General features: G+C 40.7%; 1 protein-coding gene across 2 annotated transcripts in view; it reads left to right on the top strand.

Moving 5' to 3' along the window:
- The window catches only part of TBC1D30 (TBC1 domain family member 30), a gene marked incomplete at its 5' end in the record, with an annotated part of 48,899 nt that extends 36,159 nt beyond the window's left edge, over positions 1-12,740 (top strand). For both annotated transcript variants that reach the window (XM_084306174.1, XM_084306173.1), the window contains 6 exons: positions 1,643-1,748; positions 6,461-6,573; positions 6,748-6,887; positions 8,547-8,753; positions 8,954-9,010; positions 10,176-12,740. In XM_084306174.1, coding sequence (XP_084162300.1) covers positions 1,643-1,748; positions 6,461-6,573; positions 6,748-6,887; positions 8,547-8,753; positions 8,954-9,010; positions 10,176-10,960 — 1,408 coding nt within the window. In that variant the 3' untranslated portion in view covers positions 10,961-12,740. The remainder of the gene's footprint in view (positions 1-1,642; positions 1,749-6,460; positions 6,574-6,747; positions 6,888-8,546; positions 8,754-8,953; positions 9,011-10,175) is intronic.
- Positions 12,741-24,525: the final 11,785 nt, after the last annotated feature.

The raw sequence follows: 24,525 nt of genomic DNA, 5'->3' as shown, positions 1-24,525 counted from the left end.
AGCAATGATTCAACAGAAAATTATGGCCATCTTTTTGTAGTTAGATGGTCTCGTGATGCTCTCCTATTTCTCCCAACCTGCTGAGAGCAACAGGAAAAACATCAATAGTGGAACATACCGATGGCTGGAAGTAGCTCTGTGTGCCGGGTGCACCTTGTTTGTACTTGAATTTTTTTCATCAGTATTTGCAGACACTTCCACTTCAGCAGGATGAGATTGATGGCTTGGACAATTGGATACTGGAAATCCAGAACTTCAAGATGCAAAGTGCAGAAGGCTGGTGTGTGTGTGTTTGTCTGTGTGTGCAAATCTATCTTTACCTTTATGCATTTTTTGATTTGTTGTTCTGAATTTGTTTTTCTTCATCACAGCTACGTGGAAAGAATCACAGCTCTTAGTCAACAAAGAACAGTTTTAGAGCTCCTATTTGACAAAGCCGATGATATATTGCTTCTCTGTTCTGCTGAAGTCCAGAGAAGAAACACAATTTACTTTTCCAGCCTGTATTTTTTAATCTCTTCAAATTCCTGGTGTAAGCTTGGATGAATAATAGGCCGTTCAATATATTTTCTCAGAATAATGATTTCAGCCAAAGTGATTTTAGAACTATGATTTTTTCCAATGAAATGTCCATCCTGGATGGATCAAAGATCCATTCTATTTCTAGAGCTATTACAGCTAGATTTACTGACAGTTTCTTTCCCTTCAGGGTATTTTTAGGAAGGAAAAATTGACTTGTGTATACATCTCAGACAAACAACCTTGAGAGTGTGGATTACTTCTATTTTCTTCCAGGTTTATTGCAGAATTTCACACAAGTCTTTCTAACCCGTAAGCTTCTCATTCACGGGGTGAAGATAATATTTATTTGCCCCTTGAAGGTGATGTGAAGTTAAACTAATCTTTGCAAAACATGTTGGTATCTTTGAATGGAAATTGTTGCAAGTGTGAAGAAATGATTGTGTTCAGCTGTCTCATCGCTGGTTCGTTATGCTGCCTTGCTTCCCTGTGTCTGTCTTTAATGGGTTTGCTGTTTGGAGGTCAGACGAAGGTTCTTCGAAAAAACTGTTGGGAACAAGGTTAATTTTTATTCTTGGAGGTCTGAAGAAGGGCCTTGAAAGTCTGGAAGCTTTTCTAATTGAATCAAGCCAGTGTAACCCTTAATCAAGCTATTATACAGTGGCTTTATAATATGTTCGGCTAAACTGACCAACTCATAGGTGTGTATGTAAGAGAGAACATCCCACTCTTGGTTGTTTTTTTTTGTTTTTTTTTTTTTTAATTCAAGTATGCAGAACGTTACAAGATGAATTTAGCAAGAGACACTCCATTTTTGAGCTGAGGGGTAAGCTCCCTTGTGTTAGCAGGGGGACAGGATTTATTGATCCTTGTGTTGTAGAAGTGAAAGGAGCGGAGCGAATAACCTGTCGGTATGTGCATGAATCCTTTATCTTAGGTAGTCACGATAATGTGATGTGCACTGTCTTATTATTTGGAAGTGTAAGGGGGGCTGCAATAAACGTAAGAATTACAGTGACTAATGGAAGCGCATATTTTATGATTACAGAAAGTTCCGTTTTGGTTTAGAGGCATGTGATCACGTGTAAAAGTAAAATAAGAAAAAATATTTGTTTTGATGTAGGCAAATAGAGTGTTGTGAAACTGCAGATGAGTTTTACAGTACCATGGGCAAGCTGACGCAGGAGATGCTGGAGGACAGCCTGATTGACAGCAATGAACTCATGCAGGTGAGTAATTGTGATATAATTATTGTTTGTGTTTTCTGTTCATCCTGCTGGTGCTGATTTCTGAAGAATTACACTTTTATTCAGATGCTGCAGAAACCTAAACTCTCCCAGGAATAAAAATTTAAGATAAATGCAGATGGCTTGCAGTTAAAGCTAAAATATTATACAATAAAAATAGAAAACCAGTAGGCTCCATTTGATAAAATTGTGTATATGTTGACAGCTGAAAGTTGGGAGTGATACAGTGCCCAATTGGTTTTATGCAAGCAAGATGTATAATCTCTTCGTAGTCATAATTTTTAGGGTTTTCTTTTCTATTTGTTTTTGTTTCGGCCAGTTATTTATTACACTGTGTCCTTTTCATTCTGTAGACACACTATGAGATACAAATTTATCAAGTAAGAAAGGGGAAAATCCTTGATTATTAAAAAATGATTTAAAAAAATCCATCAGTGGTGTCAGTGAACTATAAACAGAGACATTTTTAGATAACTGCGCTCATTGAGTTCTTAGGCTTACATCATTGTGTAAGAACAAAGATCTACGTTCTGGAAAAGGAAAGGGCTTTGAGTATTGCAGATAAAACTTTATTGATTTGCACTTGTATTTTTTTTTTTTTTTTTTTTGCTAATATCCGTTCGGTATTTTTCTTTTTAGGTGTTTTTATAAAGATTTCATGCTGCAGTTCTCAGGTCAACTTTTGTTGAGTCAGAAAATGGTGGTTAAATAGGTGCAAATACAGAGCACGTAATTCACCTGAATTTTTGTTACTTAGGGGAGGAAAAAAAGTCTGAAGCATATGAAGTTGGATAGATATATTAATGTAGTTTACAGGTGACTTTTTTTTACACATTATTGGAAGCCAAATTTGTTGACTGGGATTCAGTGACTTGGATTTCTTTCTTTGCTGTTGTGTGTAATGAAGATAAGGCACAGGTAAATTTCTGGAGGGTCGGAAGGATATTTCTTTTCACTGCTGTAATTATTATGAATATATTAAAGTCATTTTGTGCTTCAGCAAAAAATAAGCTCTTGGTACAGTGGCAGGAGTGTTGAGGAAAGATACCACTGCCATTGATACGAGAATGTGGTAGTTCTCAAGGTTTTCTGCAAAGAGAAGCAGCACGCCTGTTTTCTGGGTGTTCTCTCAGCTGAGGAAACCGTGCTACAGCTCAGGTAGCATTCATCAAGCCAAAGGCAGGCGTTGGCAGTGGAGCCATCCCCATCTGAGGTGTTCACTTCTTTACCCTAGGTGAGAGAAGCAGGCGCTGTAAATGTTTGCTGTTAGGGGATATGAATCCCACCATGTGCCTGGCCACTTCATTTGAATGTGTTTTTTTTTTTTCCTCTGTTTTGGGGAAGAAAATAGAGAAATGTGAACCGGTGTGTTAAAGAAAGGATCCAGGCTGCTTGACAATATTTTTATAAGTTGCTTTAACTTTTTCCAGAGAAGTTAGCCAGAAATGAGTGTTTAGACTGCTTTGTTTTCTTTTTTTTTTTTTTCTGTAATCAGAATCAGAGCAATGATTTTACTCTGATACTTTTTCAGGGTGACTCAAAGATTAGTATTGTACAATGGAAAAGGGTTAATATCTACTCTGCCTTCTCTGTACTTCTCTCTTCATTCTGTTGCTGATGATCATCTCATTTTTTTTTTTTTTTTTTTTTTGAAGCTTGTGTGATGCTTCCATTTGTATCTGAGCTACCTGCCCAGGCTCGCTTAAGCCAGTGAAGAGTAACTGGCACTTCTAGGCCAGTTACTTTGTTCTGGGAAACAAAGTCCCATGTAGACAGTAAATAATATACTCTGGACTGAAGACTTGCAGCTTTTGTGGATTTGGCCCTTAAGCAGTAAGAGATCTTCTCATGTTATGCTGAGGAGAGCTTGGAGCGATCGGAGGAGCAGGCAAGCCTACAGCCTCCTCCTTTTTTCATTGTGAACAGTTTAAGTAAATAAAGGGTAAGTGCTGCACGCTTCAGATGCTAGACTGCATATGTATTTAGGACTAGAAGCTAAACAAATAGGGTATTCAGTAATGTCACCTTATTGGCCCATTAATAAGCTTCATTTCTCGCATGGAGACAGGAGGCTTTTTGCCAGGTGTCTGCAAGTTCTCTAAGCAGCGCGTGCTGGCTGGGTTGAGGAGCCGCTTTGATCCCTTCTCAGAAAGCGAGCGTTTTTACAAGCAGCTAAATTAATTCGGCTTGTAGGCTTAGAAACATTCCAGCGTAGAGGAGATGAGAAGCAAACAGGAAAAGGAGAGGCATCCCTGTGTGTTTACTGTGTTGGAGGGAAATAGGGGTTAATCCCTCTCTGTTATCCCAGTTTTAGATTAAGTCTGTAGTCAGTTACCTGGATGTGGTGGTATTCTCTTTCTCCTGGAGTAGCACTTAGTCTGTTTTCTTTTGGGGTTGTTTTTGCTTTTGCTTTTTGTTTTGTCTTCCTAATGAAAAGAGAGAAAAGCCTTAACCCGTTGTGGGACAGCTTGAGCGAAGCATTTGTGAGCTATCTGCCAAAGCAAAACCACTTGCTCTCTTTTGGAAGTCACAGTCAGGGCCTTTTGTATGGCTTTCTGTTGAGGGTGTAGGTGGCTTTGCATTTTTAGAGAGGCACCGGACTGAGAAAGCACTACTGATTTGAGCTGAGAAGGGAGGGTATTTTTCTAGCCTCTTTTAGTGTTCCCAGAATCTGTCCCTCACAGCCATAACTAAGATAATGAGCTTGGCTGCATTGTGATTCTTATTTGTAGGCTGTGTCCCACTGGCACAGTTTCACCTGAATCAATCAAAAAGCATCCAAAGCTGTGTGCAAACTAGGAACAAGATCCTTTGCCTCTGAAGCATTGCTGTGAGATCACAGGTGCTGATTGACATGTCCAGGGGAATTTTGAATGTCCAGGGGAATTTGCACCAGCATAAGATCTGCTTGTGAATCTCTTAGATAGCAAGTGAGGCTCCTAGTTACAATCTGATAACAGGTAATTAAGTTAAAAATGTGGACAAATAAAAGAGATTGCCCAGGATCTGGAAAAGATGCAGATTAGAGACACGCAAAAGCTGGAAGCATAATCTAAACCAGTAGGTGCGAGGAGTAAATGGAGGACTCAAGCTGACTGTTTTGCGTAAAGCGTAACGGGCATATGGAAAAAGTTACCTGAAAAGGCTGTTGACATAAAAACTAGAAATAAATTCCAGACGCACCTCCTTCTCTGTGAAGGGAGGGAGTGGAGACATATGGGGAAAAACACAGGAAAGCGCGATGGAGATCAAACGAACAGCCAGGCACGTTGGGCCGGAGGTAGGGCTTTCTCCAGATCATAAAATTCCTTCGTCTGGTAGACTGCCGGCGTATCACTGTTTGGGCCCTAGAGGATATTTATCTTTCACAGTAGCAGTGCAGTTGTGTGGAGTGGCAAAGCCTCTCAGTTAGCCTCTCAATTCCTGCTCAGGGTTTTGGAAGGTGCTCTCCTTGCCTTCGTTTTTTCAGAGCTCAAACCAAAAAATTCTTTTCATGCAGAAGCCTGTCAAGCTGCACCATTGCCTTGTGCCTGATCCAGCCAGGAACACTCTTCCTGCCCCTCATTGCTTACATCATTGCCACTGGAGAAATGTATATATGTATTATTTTTTTCCTATCAGGAAAGGTCCAGCCCTGAATCTCACTGGATTTAGCACAAAGCACTGTTCATGAATGAATTAAATAGAAATTGTTCAAAATTTCCTTTCATCTTAATTGAAGCTATTTGCCTTCACATGAAAATGTCACTGACTTAATGGGACAGAAAAAGAAACGAAGATGTCCTTTCATAGCTAATGAGATTTTTTTTTTTTTATGCTGCTGCCTTTCAGGAGACCTTTAATTTTCAAAAAAGCTTGATTTTTCAAAGCAGCTCTGAGTAATGATGTTTCAGATTTATTTTTTTTTTCAGTGCAAAAGTAGGGGGAAAAAGGGCTACTAAAATAGGTAAGAACAAATCAGCAATGACTCTGCAATGAATATTACGTATTTTTATGCCAGGTTGGCTGGTGACACGCATTCTTTTATTGCAGAATGAATTAAAGCAAAATTAATACGGAAAGCAAGTACATTTGCTATTATTTATCTTGTTAACTCTGGGTATTGAAATCAATAAAATAGTATTAGGGCTTCTTCTTTGAAGTTCTAGCACTGCAATGTTGCATTCAGAGCGGTGCAGAGACTTTTTTTGGTCCATGGTAGGACAAGTCTCTTCTCTCACAATTAAAAAATAAATAAAAACTGTCTGTTAGCTGCATAATTTTGGGTCCTTCCTGTTTGACTGTGACTCAGGTGATGTAAGGGATCTGTTAACAATTCCCAAACGATGAGGATTGTCAATGCCTGTTGAATACTTGAGCAGAAATGTAGGAAGATGCCTAAAGCCTCAGCGATGCATATGTGCTGGCAAGGAGAGGACTGGTAGTGATTATTAAATAGGTACAGTAGCTGGAAAGGGTGCAACCTCTCATATTATCTTACATACTTTTAAAACTATGAACCTTGTATTTTTCTGTTGAGCCAGTCTTTATTTTTCTTACAGGAAGCATCGACTGAATCGCAGAACTAGACCGTTTACATTTTCTTATGGCAAGACTGAAAGTCTGTTCAGGGAGAAATGTTTTGTGGGACTGTTGGTTAGAGGGACAATTTTAAAACCTGTTTTTTTTTTTTTTTTTTTTTTTTTTTCCCCTAGACTGTTTATACCATGGCTCAGTTTCCCTTTCCACAACTGGCAGAATTAAGGGAGAAATACACGTACAACATTACTCCTTTCCCTGCAGCAGTAAAGTCAACTTCACTTTCAGGGTGAGTTTCAAATGCTTCTTACTGCATATAGGATCATTGTTTACCCTACAGGATAGTGATATGACAGGTAGTGTCTTCCCTTATATGCACCTGAAGAAGATAAAGATGTTTTGTAGAGATGTTTCATATGCAAGAATGCCTCTTTATTTTTTCCCTTACGTTCTCATTTGACAGAAGGCTAGGCAGAACCAGAGACAGCGACGAGGAGAACGACCTAGATGATGAAGACTCAATTGTCAATGCAATTGGCTGTCTTGGACCATTAAGTGGGTTTTTGGCACCAGAGCTCCAAAAGTACCAGAAACAGATGAAAGGTAAAAGAATTTCAGTTACTTTTGAAAAATGTAGTTACATCTGTGTGACCTTGAGGAATCATTTGTACATTCAGCTATGAAAGCTGATATGCAAATTGGATTTTGAATTCACATAGGGATTACAGCAGATATTGGCTCTGCAGTCCTTGAGGAAGTCAGAGTCGATTTTGAAGGCTGCATGCATGCTATCAATAATAGCATGGGGTATGAATTTTGCTACAATAATGTTTAAAAACAAAAACCACTATGGTGTTGGCTACACACACAAAAAGAAGAAGTGAATATGTGAAAAGGAAGCCTACCCTAAATCCATGCTTATTTCCTAGAGAGCTATTAGGTAATCAGCATCTTCTGAAGACTATACTTTCAATAAATAATCTTGACCTTTATTAGCATGTATAGTATTGGAACATTTCAGTGAGGGGTAAATTCTGCGGATAGTTTCACTAACCTATTGGGAAAACCTTCAAACTGTTGTATATTTCAGGTATATTCACATTAAAAAAAAAAAAAAAAAAAGGGCGGGGGTATGGTGTAGGGTGTTCTGACAAAATGTTACTACCATTTCTTCAAATCCTTCCATTGAAATTAAACTTCTGACAGAATTACATGTTCAACTGTGCAAATGCTCACAGGAGAAAAAAATCTGATGCATATGAGAAGAGCAGAGCATCTCGCAGTGGCCTTTATGAAATGATGATCAGTGGTGATTTTAGGATGCCCTGGGAGAGGCTATAGCAGTTGTTTGATTATTTCCGTTCGTTTGTTTTTTAAAAGTGGATGAGTAGAAGGGGAAGCAGACTGATGTAGCAGTCACTGTTACCTGATTACACATCATCGGTCTTGTGGCTTGGTTTTGTTGAGACCTTTGTGCTGGGATCGTCCTCCTGATTTTTGTTTTTTCCTTCCTGAGGGACTGTAAGTCTCTGCCTGCTGCTTCAAGCTAGCACTTAGTCAGAACATCACATTTCTATTGCAAACTAAGCCCGAGACAAACATCCCTCGGAAAAGAATTATCCCCTTGACCCTGGAGTGCCAGTTTAGTGATGCATCAGAAACAGCTGTGAAAATAAATTGCACTGCTTCTGTTGCTCTGTGGCTGTTCATCAGAAAGGCTCTGAAGTTGCCTGACTGCTCTGCTGCTCTGTATCTATCCCTTCTCTTGCTACTGGCAGCTTATTCCCTGGGGCGCTGTAACTGTTTCTTGATGCCTCTTGCTACTATCCCTTAGGTCAGTTGATTAACCTCCTGCCTTCTTGCCTGTAATGTGTTTTATAACTTGCATTGCTAGCCTCATCTTTGATCAACAGAGCATTTTTAATAACCATTTTTTGAATTACTTCACTGATGGTTTGGTGTACTTTAGGGTAATTAAAAAACTGATGATAGCTTTCCATTGCTGTGTTAATTGATGTACTCTTGAAATGTGTACCCTCTCCCCCTTCCCAACCTTTTCTATTTTTAAGCAGTAGTTCTGGAAATGTAATACTTATAAATACTGAAGCTTTGTGAAAAAACTGTATTATCCTAGCTTTAATTAAAGACTACAGTTACATAAGACAATAGGAACCAGACATAGTCTTGCCTTGCAGATAATCTGCAGTATTCTTCAGTATGCCAATTAACTCCTCATCTGTGCTTTATTCCTGCTCTGTGCAGACCAGAATGAAGAACAAAGCCTGGGCTCCAGCAACATCGCAGAGCTCAGTCCAGGAGCAATAGACTCTTGCCGCAGCGAGTATCATGCTGCCTTTAACAGCATGATGATGGAGCGCATGACCACTGATATTAATGCACTAAAAAAGCAATACTCCAGGATAAAGAAGAAACAGCAACAGCAGGCTCACCACGTGTATATTAGAGCAGGTAACATATCAAGACGTGTTTCATTTGCTGATTTATTGCAAACCTCATCAGGAGACAAGGCAAATACGCTTATTTTACTTTAAACCAAACAGAGAAAATGAGAGGTTGATGCAATGTGTAACACCGTACTAGTAGAGTGGGTACAACTTCGTGGACACAAATTGTAAATGAAACAGTGATGTTGTTTTTTCTCTTGTCAGGATCTGAAGATGACGACCCTGGGATATTTTTAGGTCCCAGGGACCAGCTGAGCAATGGTATTTAATAGTGTCTTTGCTGTCTGGGTGCCTTGTCTTGCTCTCTCTGCTTCACAAGTTTAAAACTTTGGCATTCTTGGAGTTGACATGCTGATGCACTGAAAAAAAGTGAAATGAAGAAATGAGTACACTTTGGATCAAGGGGCAGGCAGATTCCTAGCTGTTACATAGCATCCTACCTCCCCCGAGTTCACCAGGGCATGGCAGGTTGCGCAGCTGAGGAACTGGCCCAAGTGTTTCACTGTGGCTGACAGTGTACCTAGCCCTAACGATGCTGCTCTGGAAATTGGACCAGACATCAGCCTGTTACGTAGCCATCTGTGTTCTGAGTCTGCTTCCCCAGTTGGTACTCAAGGACGTGGAGGTTAGCCTGAACAGAGCAGCTGAAGGTTTTTAATGGGTGTGCAATCGTTTGCAAGAAGTTTATTTTTATTTATTTATTTTTTTTCAATAGTGGCAAGGTTCTTGCTTTGAACAAAGGCAGCAGCCATGCAGAAACAGTGCAAACAGTAAGATGTTGATTCCCAAGGACTGCCAAAAAAACAATAATTCAAAAACCATTCTAATTTTACTAATCATGATTCAGGGCTGGTTTTGTGGTTTAATCAAACTCTCACCTAATTACCTAATCCTGGATTTACTGCAGTGGTTTAATTAGAGAACCTAACAGAAATAAGTTGGTGTGGTTTTATCTATTAACAATATACTGCTTCATTCTCCAGTCACACAGGCCTCACACACAAGGAGGGGCTTATGTGCCTAACGTTGTATAGGGACTGAATTGCCTCTTACAGCTGGAAGAGAAATGAAGGAGGGGGACAGACATCAGAAGCCAATGTTAATGTTAAACTTCCAGCTACAGTGCAATTCCAAAAATGGAGGAGCTGCATTTGTTACAGTCTATTTATTGATTTATTTTTCTGGCTCAGGACTCAGCCATAGTTTAGAAGCAGGGAGGGAAGATGGGAAATCTTTACCGCAGCACTTTTAGCTTTGTGTTCAACTCCAAGATGTAAGAGGAATTCAGTGGTTTTACTAGAAGTCAGTCCTACAAATCTCTGCTATACCTCAAGAAAGGTTTCGAATTCTTTGCTGGCGGATCCTTTGAACATTAATTTGTTCTGATGTTAACGATACCGTGTTTCTTTTAAACTCTTTATTTCAGACGAAGGGCCAGTTACCAGCCTCCTCCCTTCTCAGGTAAACCACTCCCCGGTGATAAACCACCTCCTCTTAGGAAAGAAGATGAAATCAAATAACAGGTCTCTCAAGAATGCTGTTATCCACATCCCAAGCCATGCTCCAGGGAAGATGTCTCCCATTCCCCAAGAAGATCTTAAATCAAAACTGAACTCTCCGTGGCGCACTCACATACGAGTTCATCGAAAGAATATTGCCAGAGCTAAAGACCAGCAGGGGCATGGGGATACCGTAGGACTAATAGATGAGCAGAGCGAGAGCTGTAAAACAAACAGTCCTGGTGCCAAGGAGGAGACTTCCAAACGCTCTGATTTTGGAGAAGAAGGAGGTGGTTTGGATGACAGGACTACGCGAAAAGCTGACCAACAGCAGCCTGCTGACCCCATCTCTACAGACAGCACTACAGACGTGTCAGTGGTTCAGCTAAAACTGGAAGCACTGGAACTCGTCTCAGATAACAAAACTGATGCTGAGTCAACACCCAGTCAGTCCTGCCAGCCACGTTTATCTGAGTCGAGTAGTTTGTCCAGTGACAGTGGGCACCTGGCGAAATCCCCCCAGCCTGGGATCCCAAAGCCACAAGTCTTCAATCCTTTCCCCAGTGTCAAGCCTCTTCGGAAGTCAGCTACAGCCAGGAATTTAGGGCTGTACGGCCCCACCGAGAGAACGCCAACCGTACACTTCCCACAGATGAGTAGAAGTTTCAGTAAGTCAGCAGCGAGTGGCAACAGTGGGACCAAGAAACGATGATGTACCACATGGCACTTTCCATTTCTGACAGGGAAAAATGTATTTTTATTTTATTTTATTTTATTTTATTATGTTTGTGTGTATGTGAGTCCCAAAGAGTTTCTGATCTTTAAGTAACGAGGACAAAAGTGGTTACCAGATGTATAAATATGTGTCTTTGAAAATTGTGCTCCCGTGTTGCCATGGGATAGATTAGTGAAGATGCACTTTGGTGCCCTATTGTCAATTCTGATGGTTCTGTGGTAAAATAAACCTTGATTTGCAGTGTGAAGCATACTGTTTCTTTAAATCTAATCCAGGCATGAAATCACCAGCTGCCTTTAACCCTGTAGGCCCCCGTGGCTTCCTCCTGCCTCTTTCAAGGCTGTAAGGACAAATTGTCTGCCTGGTGCAGCAAAACCATAAAGCAGTTTTTATGACTGTTACGCAGCCTCCCTGTTAGACCTCGTTATTATGCTCCATGAGTAGCTGGAGAAGCCACAACTAACAAAAGCACAAGCAGCCCTAGCAATCTACAGTATCACTTTCGGTGTCAAGCATTGCCACTTATTTATACTGGGCCATCTGGCTTCAGGCATCCTCCAACAGCATGTCACGCTTCTCTTCCCGTGGCAGTCCTCTGCTGATAGTGTTTTTCATATAATTGTGATCAGTGAGTGTGAGAATAACAGGCATGAGCCCATCCACAACACTGGTTTGCTCCTTTTCTGTTACATACAACTGCTGGGGCATTGCAGCACTGCAAAATTAGGCATAAGGAACAATTAACTAGACATACAGTTGTACTGAATATTGTGACACATCTTGGCTTTAATGTATGTAAAAAATACTACCTAGTTTGCAACCAGTTTTGTAATTAAAATGTATTTGCCTGCTTAGCAGTAGGTAAAATATACGAATGTTCCAAAGTAGTTTAGGAGTTTAAATTCTATAAATAGAGCGATTAGATGCTTAGGGTGCCACTTCTCATTAAAACCCAGCACATCAGCCACGACGTTAGTGGACTGGACACGTTGGGCTGTCATGGGGTTCCTTGGCATGCTTCTGGTTCGTTGTGAAACAAAAACGGCTAAATTATAAGCTGAGTGTTTACTTCCAAGTCAGTCCCTTTTGCCAGTTTCTTACAACGTTTCCTCAGAAGCCTAGATTTTGGATGTGTCCCCCACTAAAGTCTTGTAAAGCTGGTGAATACTGTGAGACAAGTGACAGATACATACGTATTAAGCAGGCAGAGAAGCTAACTGGATAATTCAGCTTCAGGGTTGCAAAATCAAGCATTCTGACTCCAAAAAAAAAAAATCAGGTTGCTCTTAAAATACTACAGCTCTGCCATGCTGTATGCATTAACTGTGATTCATGACCTTTTCACTTCCGAGTTTCTCGTGACTTGAAGCTGCCCTGACTTGAAACTGGTGTAAAGGCAGTGAAGATGAATCGACCCCATTGTATGTAATATCTTCCTCAGTTAAAATTGTTTGTTAAATTTGCAAATTAATATATCACTGTCTATTTATTAATGTATCCCATGATCTCTAGGATGTGCTATCAGTTTTAGCTGTACAATATACCCTGTTTATTGTTGTGCGGATGATTTTATTTCACTGTTGTATTTTATACAGGTGTATGCATATGACGTAATGTACAAGTATGAACACTATAAATTTAAAACAGTTGTAGATCAGATTTTGCCCCTGCCTTATTTTCAGGTTAAGTAGTATTGTTGCTAATGATTATTTGTAGCACTAAGTCAATTTAAAATAATGTAGAATTTAGTCACTGACCATGGACTGTATGAGAATTGTTTCTGCCTTGATTTAAAAGAAATGCACTTCTTTTCAAAATTTTACTGTGAATCATTTTCCCAGTTTTTACCTAGCTTTAGCATATCATGCAGCTGTATGTGGGACTAGTAAAAATAAAAGGATTGTCATGCTGAAAAAACTGCTGAAACGTCACAAGTACATGCATGGATTTTCAGCACATTAAGATGTGATTAGGTAATGGAAAACTAGCAAGCTTTGCACAGATAATGATTGTGGGAGAAGAAATGCCAATAAAATATTGATTCAGATCTGATCAATAATTGATGAGTGTGCTCTGAGGGGCCTGTACTGCACTTGGACTGTTAGGATCGAGGCGAAGGAATCACAGCAACTCTGCGTTAATTTCCTGCTGCAAATAGCACCAAACTTTCTCTGAAATGGCTTTCAGTTTTCTTGTTTCCCATCACTAGCACTACTGAGTTGCTTGGAACTGCAAAGGAGGTTTGATCTACCTGAAATGTATCTGCTGAACAGACAGCAAAATCATTTTAGTTGCTTGGTACTGAGGAGAAACGTGAAGGATAGGTCCAGACAGCCAGCAACCTACAGAGAAGACTCCAATTATTTTTCTCTAAAGATTCCCTTCATCAAGTGGGGTCTGTGGCTGCAGATGTAAGGGTGGCTTTGCAGCATCAAGGACATTGGGAACATGGTAGTGGGAGTCTCTACCACACAAAGCTCTGGGTTTTGATTTTCTTGAGGCAGTTTTCCTCAATGAAGCCTCATTGCTTTCTTCCATGCAACTGAAACACCTTTCTATTTTGTTTTATTTTTTTTTTTAATTTATTGAGTCCTTTTATGAGAAACTGTTCTATTAAGGTCAGATTGACTTTTATTTCTGAGAACTCTCTTTTGCGTCATCAAATGGAAGGTCTGAATGGATGGGCATTTGATTTGGTTTTGATGGTACTTAGAGTTGTGCAAATGGAAACAGGTCTGAAACTACTCTGATATTATTCAAAATTGTCTTTGTTTTTAGAGTAGAAATGGTAGATGGTAGAAATCAGTTTTTCAGAATTGCAGGCAGAAAACAGTTGCACAAATCCACAAATGCAGCTAGAGAAAATTTAGTTTTGTGTACTTAAAAATCCTGCTAGAATCCCTTCAGTATTTTACGTTGCTAGAAAGGTAACAGAAAATTACTTTAAAAATAAAATGCATCTCTTTATCCTGCTATTTCCAATTCAGGTTCAAGTTCCAGATTTTAAGAGAATCTTTTAATGTTTTTGTTGTGTATTTTAAGCCTTGTAAAATTGTACAGAAAGAAGGTGGGTGGTTTCACCACTGTAGTTTCCTTGACCTCCCTGCAATGTGTCACTTGGTGCCCATCCACCGAGCAAGCACACCTGCAGAGCCAAAATCATCACCTGACATCAACTATGCTGAGGCATGAGGAGACAAAAATTCATCCTCGCTGTCCTTGTTGCTTTTTTTGCTCCACTTTTGCACATTTTGTTGGCAGTGTGAGATCATTTCGGACTAGACCAGGGGCTGGCCCAGGCACCCCAGCCTGCAAAATGCTGTTACTGCTCTGCTTAATCCTAAAACCAGTGTGCAGCAGTTACCACGCATTTAAGAAGAACCACAAATGTTTCCAAGCCTTCCTCTGATAAAACCATATCAAACCACATCGGCTCGCCACAAATAAGCAGGGAGGACAGGCGGTGCTGGCAGCGGTGGGGGAGGCAATGCTTGTGAAGGGGCTGAGAGCATAAAAAGGTGTAGGAAGGCTTGAGGGAAAGCAAGCTCCATGCCTGTGCTTCTTTTGGGGTTGTTTATAAGCAACAAATCAAAGGATCAGATCAGCTGCGTGCTGCTCCCTGCTTCGTGTGTTCAGAGTTGTTACAGTCTTTGCCTGTGGTCAGCGAGGAGCTGATCCCATGGTGGTGTCTGCCCCCGTTGTAGCCCAGGGTGCATCCAGAGGCAGCCTTCCCGTGGGGCAGCTTCTCAGCCTCCAGCCATCTGATTCTGGCACTACACGGTGCCAGCTGCTGTCACTATGAACTTAATTAGGCTTTTTGTTTGTTTGTTTGTTTTAACACCACCTTTTTAATAATCTTTTTGCTGCAAAGTACTCCCATGTAAGCTCTAAGATGTACATGCTCCCTAAACTAAAGTTATCAGTCTTGTGAAAATTACTCGCGTGAGATTCAGACAGCATTCCTGAGAAAGGCTACGGACACACCCCCATCTCTTTCCTGCTTGCAACTGAAAGGTAAGTGAAATTCATCGGGCATAAAGCTCTGAATTATCTGTAGAGGAGACGACGAACCTTTGTGGTGCTTCCAGTGCCACCAACAGTTCAGACCTCTGGCTGGAGGGGCCTCTGGCTTGGTCAGACATCGCAGGCCAGGAGACTGCATCACCCGCGTGTGACGGTGCCTGGAGGGGAGCCACAGACGCTGTGGTAGCGAGGTGGTGCCTCTGTGTAGGTCTACCCAGCTCTCCACTCCTGGGTTTTATATCAATCTCTGTCAGTAATCTCTCTCTGTCAGTAATGGTTTCTCTGCTGCGTGTGTGCACACGTTGCTTTCTCTTCCTAATGGGTCCCTTGGCATTTCCAAGTGACACACAGGTGTGAACACGGGTCAAGACTCAAAGGCAGGAGACAGTGAGAGCAGATACACCACGGAAGTGGAGAAGTTTGGTCAGCAACAAGCTGGCTTATTCGTAGAAAAGAAGGAGAGGTCTCTAGGTCTCTAGCAGCCATTCAGCACAGGTACAGAAGTGCAATGTTAAAATGTTCACAGACCATTGATTCATAGCGTGCCTGCAACCAACCACACTTGTTCAACGAGAGCAGAGCTGCATGAAGAGCTAGCTTGGAGCTCCAGACACTGAAAGTGCTGCTAGAAATCTTACAACTGTTTAATTGTTTCATGACTGGGATCTATAATTGCAGTTTTCTTCACCCTCCTAATGACATTTTTACCTGAAAGTTTTTTGTTTGTTTGTTTGTTTGCTTGCTTGCTCTTTGTTTTTTTTTTTTTTTTTTTTTTTTTTTCCCCTGAATGGAGCTTCATGGCTCTATTTTATCTGCATCAAAATACAGGTGTAAAGTTGATCATCTTCTAGTCGTTCTCGCACTACCAGCCCGTCACATTAGACATGGTGCCCTTCTGAACTCCAGATTACTGTATATGTAGATTTATTTATTTATTTATTTATTTATATTTTTTTTTCACAGTTTTCCCTGTACTAGTAAACTTTTCACCCAGTTGCAACAAGGCTGCCTGCTGTCTGGCCCCCAGCACTCTAGGAGAAGAGGCCCTTCTCCCGAGGGAGCAGACAGGCCATCGTCTGTTTGGCAGAGGGACCGGAGACCCGGTGCTGTTGGCTGACACGTTCCCCAGTCCATGCTGTACCTCTCCCCTGCCCTTGGTCCATGCCATGGCTTTCCGTGTTCATACAAATTCACGGTAATCTAGTTGTGGTCACTAGATGCCACTGTTGCTCCACACGAAGCCTGCCATGTGGCTAAACTACAGTTCCGAGGAAGGGCACTACACACAGCTTAGTGTTTACAATTTATTTTTAATCCTTGATCAGGTGTGAAGCAGTTACCCAGTCATCCACCCTTGTTTTCTCACTGCTCTGTTGGGCTCCTCACATTGACCGAACCCAAAGTACAGACGGCCTAGCAGTGTGTCTTTTGAAAAAATGTCTACAGCAATACAGTAAAACACCAAAAAAGGCTTCTCAGTTAGTGGTAAAACGCATTTTATCTCTGGGGAAGGAGCTGGCAAACACAATTCAGGTGGCAGGCAGGTGAAGGAAGCTTGCCAAGTTCACTGTGCGCCTCGTATAAATTTACTTTGTCCTAAGAGTGGGTCAGCAATAACGATCAGACACAGTCAGTGATGAATCAGCTGTGGTCCTGTCTCGGGGTTATTTCTATCATAATTGCTGGTGTGAAGCTGTTCAACCCTAATGGTTAAAAAAAAGTGTTGTTGTTAAATTTCTGTAAAAACAAAACTTAGCTAAACTAATAGTAGCCCTTCTCAATTACTCACTGCCCTACCCTGAAGGCCTTACTCTTTCAACCTCTGAGTGATTTCCAAGCCTCTGTGTTCAGGTCTCTCACCTGTGGATCCTCTGCCTTGAAGAATTACTTGCCCCCTCTGTCCACCTGCAGTTCTGTCCTCAGCAATTATCACTTTCTCAGGTCCACGTGTGCACCAACTTCCTAGCAAAATGAGAGAAGCATTTCCAACATTACTTTTATTTTTTCCCTCATATACCTCAGGGATGTCCATGATCAGTGCCCTTGAGCCCGAGCAGTTCCCATCCTGATAAGCAGCGTCTTAACTTTTGAGTGTTGTCTATTTGGGGGCACAAGGGGGTATTTTCTCTGTGTCTTATTGTGGTGGCACCACTGAAGACTCACAGCCAAGGTCCAGGACATGAGGACACGGCTGTGTGCCCTGTGTACAGGGTGAACGGGTTTCATCCTCTGGGCTGTGGGTTCATAAGGGTGAAAGGGGTGGAAGACATTGACCTCTTCTAAAATTGCAGGCAGCAGTGTTATTGTTTAAAAAAGTAGAGATAAAGGGGTCTGTGCATCCACTGGAAAGGCTGCCAACCAGAAGCAGGTGACAGAGGGAAATGTGAGCCCCAGCACCTGCTTTTGTTTAGATTTTACATTGTGCATTACATATATATATTATAATACACATTATATATATATACACACACATTATATAAAAAGAACACAGAACTCCTCTGTGCGGAATAATCTCAACATGGGAGTTACGCAGATTAATGAAAGAAAGCTTGAAAGATATCAATGCCATAATTTAAATATGCATCCTATGTTAAGGATAACCCCTAATAGGTCTCCTGTGTCATTTCCCAACCTGCTCTCCATTTCAGTGAGTAAAAAAATGAGATCTGGGCAACTCTGACCAAGGAAAAGACTGGCTGTGCTTTGGTCAGGCTGAGCTGAAGTGGCTGCAGGTGCTGAGATGGTAATTGGGAAAAAGAGCACAGGTGGGTAAGAGAGGGAATACCAGAAGACATCCTTTTCTAGCCAATATTTTGAGTATGCAGATTTTTTCCTTTAAGGACACCCATGTACCTCATGTCACAGTGTCACCACACGAGGCTGGGCAGGAGGCTGAGGGCCGACCCGTGCCATGGGGCCAGGCCTGCCCCAGCCTCCCTGGTGCCGTGAGGGGCTGGAAGGAGGCCATGTGGGTTACTTCCACTTAGCATTTATTTAAAAGCAGCAAAATAAGTAATTTTCATTTCCTTCCTCCTTTCATTCCCTCCTGTCATGCCTAAGTGGTTTAACAGCATTTTCCAAAGCTGGTAAAAACTTGTGTAGTGCAGTATCCAACATGGATGTTCTGTTGCTTGTCCAGCTTTCCATTTCATATATATTTTTAATTTTCATATATATTTTGAATTACTTTCTCAAAGTTTGTGGTGTGTCTGCAGCTTTCTAGGGAAGACCATGAAAGAGCTTTGTGATTTACCTCTGTACCAACACGCTGTGGTGACCTGCATGTACCGTCTGGAGAGGAACAGGGCCATGTTGACATCTACACTTCTACCATGGACCAGATACTACTTTGCTTTTCTTTTGTTACTTTTTTTTTTTTTTTTTTTTTTTTTTTTTAGTCTTTCTGCTATGTTACATGCTCTCACAATTAGATATTGACTCAGCCAAAAAAAAATAAATCTTTTTTAATTGGATGCTCAGCTGCTAGTATCAGGTACGTATAGCTATACCAGAAGATAAACTACCTCAATTTTCTTCACAAAACTAAACCAAAACCAGCTTGTTTATGGATGTCTTACATCTCTCTTACCTATGAAGAAAAGTTCAAGTTTTTTTTTTTTGTTTTGTTTTGTTTTTTTTTTTTTTTTGTTTAAAATTTGGATATTAGAAAGAAAAAACATTTCCCAAAGTTCTTACCCCTACTTTGAACCTGGATGTCTTTGAAGACTCAGTGCAGAGTTTCTTATGTTTTGGTGTGAAACATAGTGCTGTCCTCAAAAATGAAGACACCAGTGATCATTCAAATTCACAGCAGCAAATAAATGACCTGCCTTTTAAAAGCAACTTTTCTCAAGTAAGAGCCAGAAGCTGGAAGGAAGCTAAGTACATATCTAAGACTATATTTCTACACTCACTTGAGTCATTCCAGTAAAATTAAAGTCATTTGAGGGAATTACTATACACATAACATCACTGCAGAACTACTTGAAAGTTAAAATCACTCAGTCTTGGTTTATTTCAGTGACAGGCTCAGAGAAGGTGGATGCGCTGGGACGTTGCTGTCACTAGAACTATGTGAATGGCAAACGAGTGAAGTACAGCTATTTTTCTTTCAGAGGTGTGTTCTGCTTTGAGGTGCTGTTGGAGGATATGGAAAGCTTTGATGAAGGTATTTTGACAATGATGAAAAGAGCCATCACATGTGTGTAGAAATGAAAAGGAATTCCTTCTTTTACCTTCTCTTTTTCTAGCACAATGGATGGACTAATTGGAAATTGGATTGCTAAAGTGAATCATGACTATTCACCAGCTTTTAAACTCCATCCAGGATCACAGAACAGAGGGTAAGTCCCACTTGCTCTTGTTAGGCAGAACACGTGGCTACACGATTTTCCAGCTCTGCCCTTCACAGATGGAGATCATTACAGATGAAATGTATTCTTTATGTTGTTTTGCTCACTACTCCCATGCAGAGATGGACTGGGGTGGAGAATGCCTCGTACAATGTAGCCCTGAAATCATGACTCTCAGAAGAAGTGTTGCAATATGAATGTGTTGCCTGGGTTTTATACCCAGGCTCCCTTCTCAGCTTTTGAAACCATATACAGCATTGTTGCAAGCCAGCAGCTGTGTCATGGCATCTTGATTTAAGTTCAGGCCACCTCAGGATGGGAAGAGGATGTCAGTTTAGGTCCCTAGCTACCTTCAGATGGTGCTCTCAGCTCAGGCAGGATGGACTCCTTCTTCCACCGATGTTTGGAAGATCCTTGGGGCTATCAAAGGGAGCTGAGACACGACAGCAAGATGCCCCTTGCCTGTCCTTCCTGGGCATAACGTGTCTCTAAACCAGTCCAAGTTTCCAGCTTGAGCTGTGGGTTTTACACAGCTCTTTAGTTGTGACAACTGGTCTGTGGGATGCCTCCCTCTAAGCTGTTGCCATTTTCTTTGGAGGAAACAGTGAGCTGCTCTTGAGGCTAGGAACACTGCCCTAGCAGGCAAGAACCTCCTTTTCCTTCATTTTCTGGAAGTTCTTACCAGAGAACATGACTTCAGGGCTGAAGTACAGGAAATCTGCCTCCCCAGCTTTATCTTCACAATGTCCTTTAGTGGCTTATACCAGAGATCCAGACAACACAGCAGTGGCCGCAGGAGGCTGTGCGGGATGAGGGAGGAAGGAGGAGGATTTATGGGGAAAGAGCATCCCATCGGCATCAAGACAGCCAAAAACCATCACCATCAATAATAGCCTGTGGGGAGTGGATGTCCCAGGAGTGGCATCCAGCTCCAGTGGCAGCTGATTTTGGGCCACCCTGATTTACCACATCAGGCTTTAGTCTGTGACCAGAGTACCAAAGAGCAGAAAGTTTAGAAGAAATTGGAGTACTGTTTGCTGCTGATGAGAGCTAACTGGAAAAATATAACCAAGATGATAAGCAAAATCCCTTTGTCTGCCAGTTACAAACCTCCAAGCAGAAAAGCTGAAGAACTACACAGAAAAAAAGTCTCTGCAAGGTAGCAAAGAGCTCTATACTTGTAAAAAAAAAAAAAAGAAAAAGAAAAAGAAAAAATGGGAGTTGGCAGGATGATTTTGAGCACTGCCTTCTGTCCCATTAATCAACATCAGATGATGTATGTATAAAAGAACAGTTCTGAATGAAACAAGACCAGTTTGATCCCAAAAAGTGGAGTATAAAGCTGACAGGAAAAATGGAATAATATTTCATAAGGAAGGTGGCTGAAACATTCTGGGTGGATTTTGCTAGATTTAGTGAAAGTGAAATGAAGTTAAAAAATTTTTCAAGCAGTGTCAACAAGACCTCACGCTCACATTTTTTATTAAACTTTATGATTTTTAGTTTCTATTTTAACAATGTTTACATTATGTGGCCTAACTCAAATCATATGTTACATGTTACTTAAAAGACACACACACACCAAAAACATACACACACACACAAAAAAAGATTAGTTGACTTGGAACATCCCAATATTTTGGCATTTTAATTTCTGGAGAAGTGTTGGGGTTTTCTGCTCCCAAAAATTCATTTGTAAAGAAGGGAGCAGGAATTTGTCCTTCCCTCCGTTTGGCACGCAACACACAAGTGCCTTTCTGTAAACAGCAGACTCATTTGAGCAATAAGCAACCCACACAACAGGCTGGCTTCTGGCTTTTGCTAACTGGAGTCTGAGGGCTAAGTGCAACAAAAACTTGAGTTGCCCACAGAATAACTACTCTGATTCAGCTGAAACCTGAAGCAGATTTTGGTCCTTCTTAGAAAATACTTGTACTTTTTTTGTTGGTTGTTGTTGTTTCTAACAAAGACAGAACTGAACCAGTCTCCCAAACTGAGATGCTCAGAGATGTCCAAAATGAGATGTGACTGGCAAGAATACAATACACAGATTAATAAGGAAGTCATTAAAGGACAGAGGAGCCCTGAAGGGATGGAGTGGCTTTTAGTTTGAGGAAGAATAGGTACATAAGCTCTCGTTTTGCATTACATTTTACCCTTCCTTTCTGCAGTAAGCCATAAGTCAACTGTTTGCTGTGACTTCATCAGAAAACAATCTCTCTCTTTTCTTTCTTGCTCATAGGCATCTTGGGCTCAATAGAAAGCTTTCTGACTTGGATCCAACTGTTTGCTCAGTTTAGAGGAAGTTTCTGATGCTATTCAGTATTTCACAATGGCACCAAAAGGAAATTTATCAGCACAGGGACTCTACTTAATTAACAAGCTGCCAGAAACACCCCTGAAACAGGAGAGGAGAAAGGCTATTGCAAGGCACAGCTGGGATGTCGGTAGGGGTGGTGAAGAAAGATTACACCAGAGAAGGAGGTGTCCTGCAACATGGAAGTAAGAAAAATGGAAAGGAATGACCACGTATCTGAAGAATAAAATAAAAAGGCAACAACGAAAACAAATTACTCAGTTTTTCCACCCTTTCCTCTCTCTTGCTTGCCTGTTGAGTCAGACACCTAGACTCAGTGCAGACTAAAACAGAGTGTCTTTGTTACACGTGAACATGTCTTCTTCTTATGCCTAAGACTCTTTGACAGGGATATGTGCATCTAGGGATGCTTATCCTCCATTACCATTGCCCAGGGCAATTGTAGCTCCTTGTTACATGGCTTGAAGATGCTGTGCATTGCAGAGCTTCTCTCTCTGTCCTTTCTAGAATTTCTGTCTTGCTCCTAAGTACCCCAAAACAACAGATGATGACACCTACTCCAGAAAGCAGATGGGCTCCCAACTTGTTTCAGACATATGTCCTAGGAAATGAACTGCAAGGAGCCACTGTAAGGAGCTAGACCTGAAGTTCCCACCCAGAAAAGCTGGCAAATCACACGGTGAACAGCAAGGCTTATCTTACGCTGCTTTGATCTGCCTCCAAAAGAGCCTTTGTATAGCATCACATCACAGATATCTTCAGGTGGTCAGGCCATGGCTGGAAGAGAAATCAGTGCATCTCTGCTTTCCACAATTCTCTTCCTGAGAACTTTGAAAGTCCTGGTCACAAAGGACTAAAGGTGAAGGGGTTTTGGAGGCATTTATAGATAGTTTCCTATTTTATAGAAAGACCTTTTGCTTTTTGAAGTTCACACAAAACTGTGCCAAAGCTATGAGCAGAAAAACCATAGGACATAGCATCAAGGAAGTGTGTTTTTATTAACTACATTCCCTTGTGATATTTCTTATCCATGTGGGATTTGCACTTGACTACTTGACTCTTTTGAGTCACCTGTTTCTATGAATCTGCAGTTTGCTAGTACAGTGTAATACAGCAGTGTCTAGTTTCCTCTCCAAAGCTTTCAAGTGTAACTTAACCTCCAAGGACAGTAACTGCAAATGGTGCCTTTTTTTTCTTTTCTTTTTTTTTTTTTTAAGGTTAAGTCAGGCTCCTCAAGCAAATCCTCTGGGGTGGGGTTGTTGTTTGATTCCCATTCTAATTTCCATCATGCATATCTCATTCAAACATTCAAATTCAGATAAAACCTTAATGTTTCTATACCTTGCAAAACACATATCTTTTGAAAAGTTTTATTCTTTAGGAGTACAATCCTGTTAAAATCTCTACAGCAGATTCTGTAGGTAGGCTCACTTTCTGTAGCTAACTGAGCTGGAAGATGTCATCTTTGTCTCAAGGTCTGCTGATCACCTGGAGAACATACCAGGAAAATATCACTGCATTTGTCCCATTCTTAAACTCTTCCCTAGATGTCTCTGGTCTCTGGGCTAGAGGAACTCTTGGGATAATTCAATATAGCTGTTACTATGAATGTCTCTTCTATCATTAAATATCTTTCCTCTGACCCAGAATCATAAAAAAAAACAATATTTTTTGCTCCTTTTTTCTTCCTGCTTCTCCTTTTGCCAGGGGTGGAGATCTTGTTCTTGGTTAAACCTCTACAGTTGTTCAATGCTTTTAAATAATTCAGCTTTCTTTAGGACTCTCCATTTCATGATTTCTACTCACAAACTTGTCTCCTGGTTCCCTGTTTCTGGCTGTACTCTTCCATTTCCATCTCAGCCTTTTCACCATGTGTCATTTCTTGGCATTATGATTAAAGGTAGCTGTGGATGGAAACCTATAATTAAATACTTAATTAAATAATGCATAACAAGTATATAATATAACAATTGACATGACAGAAGCAATGAACAAAATAGCTCCTCATAGATGAAGGAAGGTCACTCACTCTTTTAACACTATTGCTTAGTCAGTCTTCTCATTAGCAAACTGCTATAACTAGTCTTTACCAGAATGTTTGATAGGCTGTTGTCTTTTAGTCCTCTTGTAGAGACAGATATTCCTGGAGGGTTATCTACTGGAAAGGTTGTTTCACTTTTTGTTTTACTCATTGTCAGTCACTACTGAGTAAGTTATTCATGGTTGTTAATATTATATCATCTACTCTAAATGTAAATAAATAAAGAAATAATCTTTTTTTTTAATTTATTTTTTTTATTTATTTATTTTTTAATTTGTGTTTTGATTTGCTGTGTTTTGTTGTATTTTGTTAAGGACTGAGCTGCACAGCTATTGAGTGATCTCTGTATACCATGATTTCTATCCTTACTATTGGTGATGCCATAGTACACTAGAAGAATCAACAAAAATGGCATTTCATTATGTCAGGCCTGATACTGATAGTAAATAACAACAAAAGAAGTCGCAGTACAGTCTGAAGATTACAAAGATAGAAGTTACTGGAGTTCTACCATTGGAGAGAGACATGCACAGAGAAGTTAATTGACTTGTTCTGTATGGCACAGTGAGCCAAAGCCAACAAGAAGCAGAACCCAGCCACTGTCATTTGCAGACTCACATACAAACATAAAAAAACGTTTCTTTGCTTCAAAAACAACCAATTCAAAACAAAAAACATTCCTCTTGGGTACAAGCTAGTAACCTCTAGTGTCCATAAGTGGCACTGTCTTTTTAGAGACCTTTACCATTTTGTAATAACTGTGGTATTTTGTTCCATCCAGTGTCTGATTAATTGTGCATTTTTTTTG

This window comes from Netta rufina (assembly GCF_964035555.1).
Source record: "Netta rufina genome assembly, chromosome: 1".
Lineage (NCBI taxonomy): Eukaryota > Metazoa > Chordata > Aves > Anseriformes > Anatidae > Netta > Netta rufina.
This window is presented reverse-complemented; position numbering and strand designations above follow the sequence as displayed.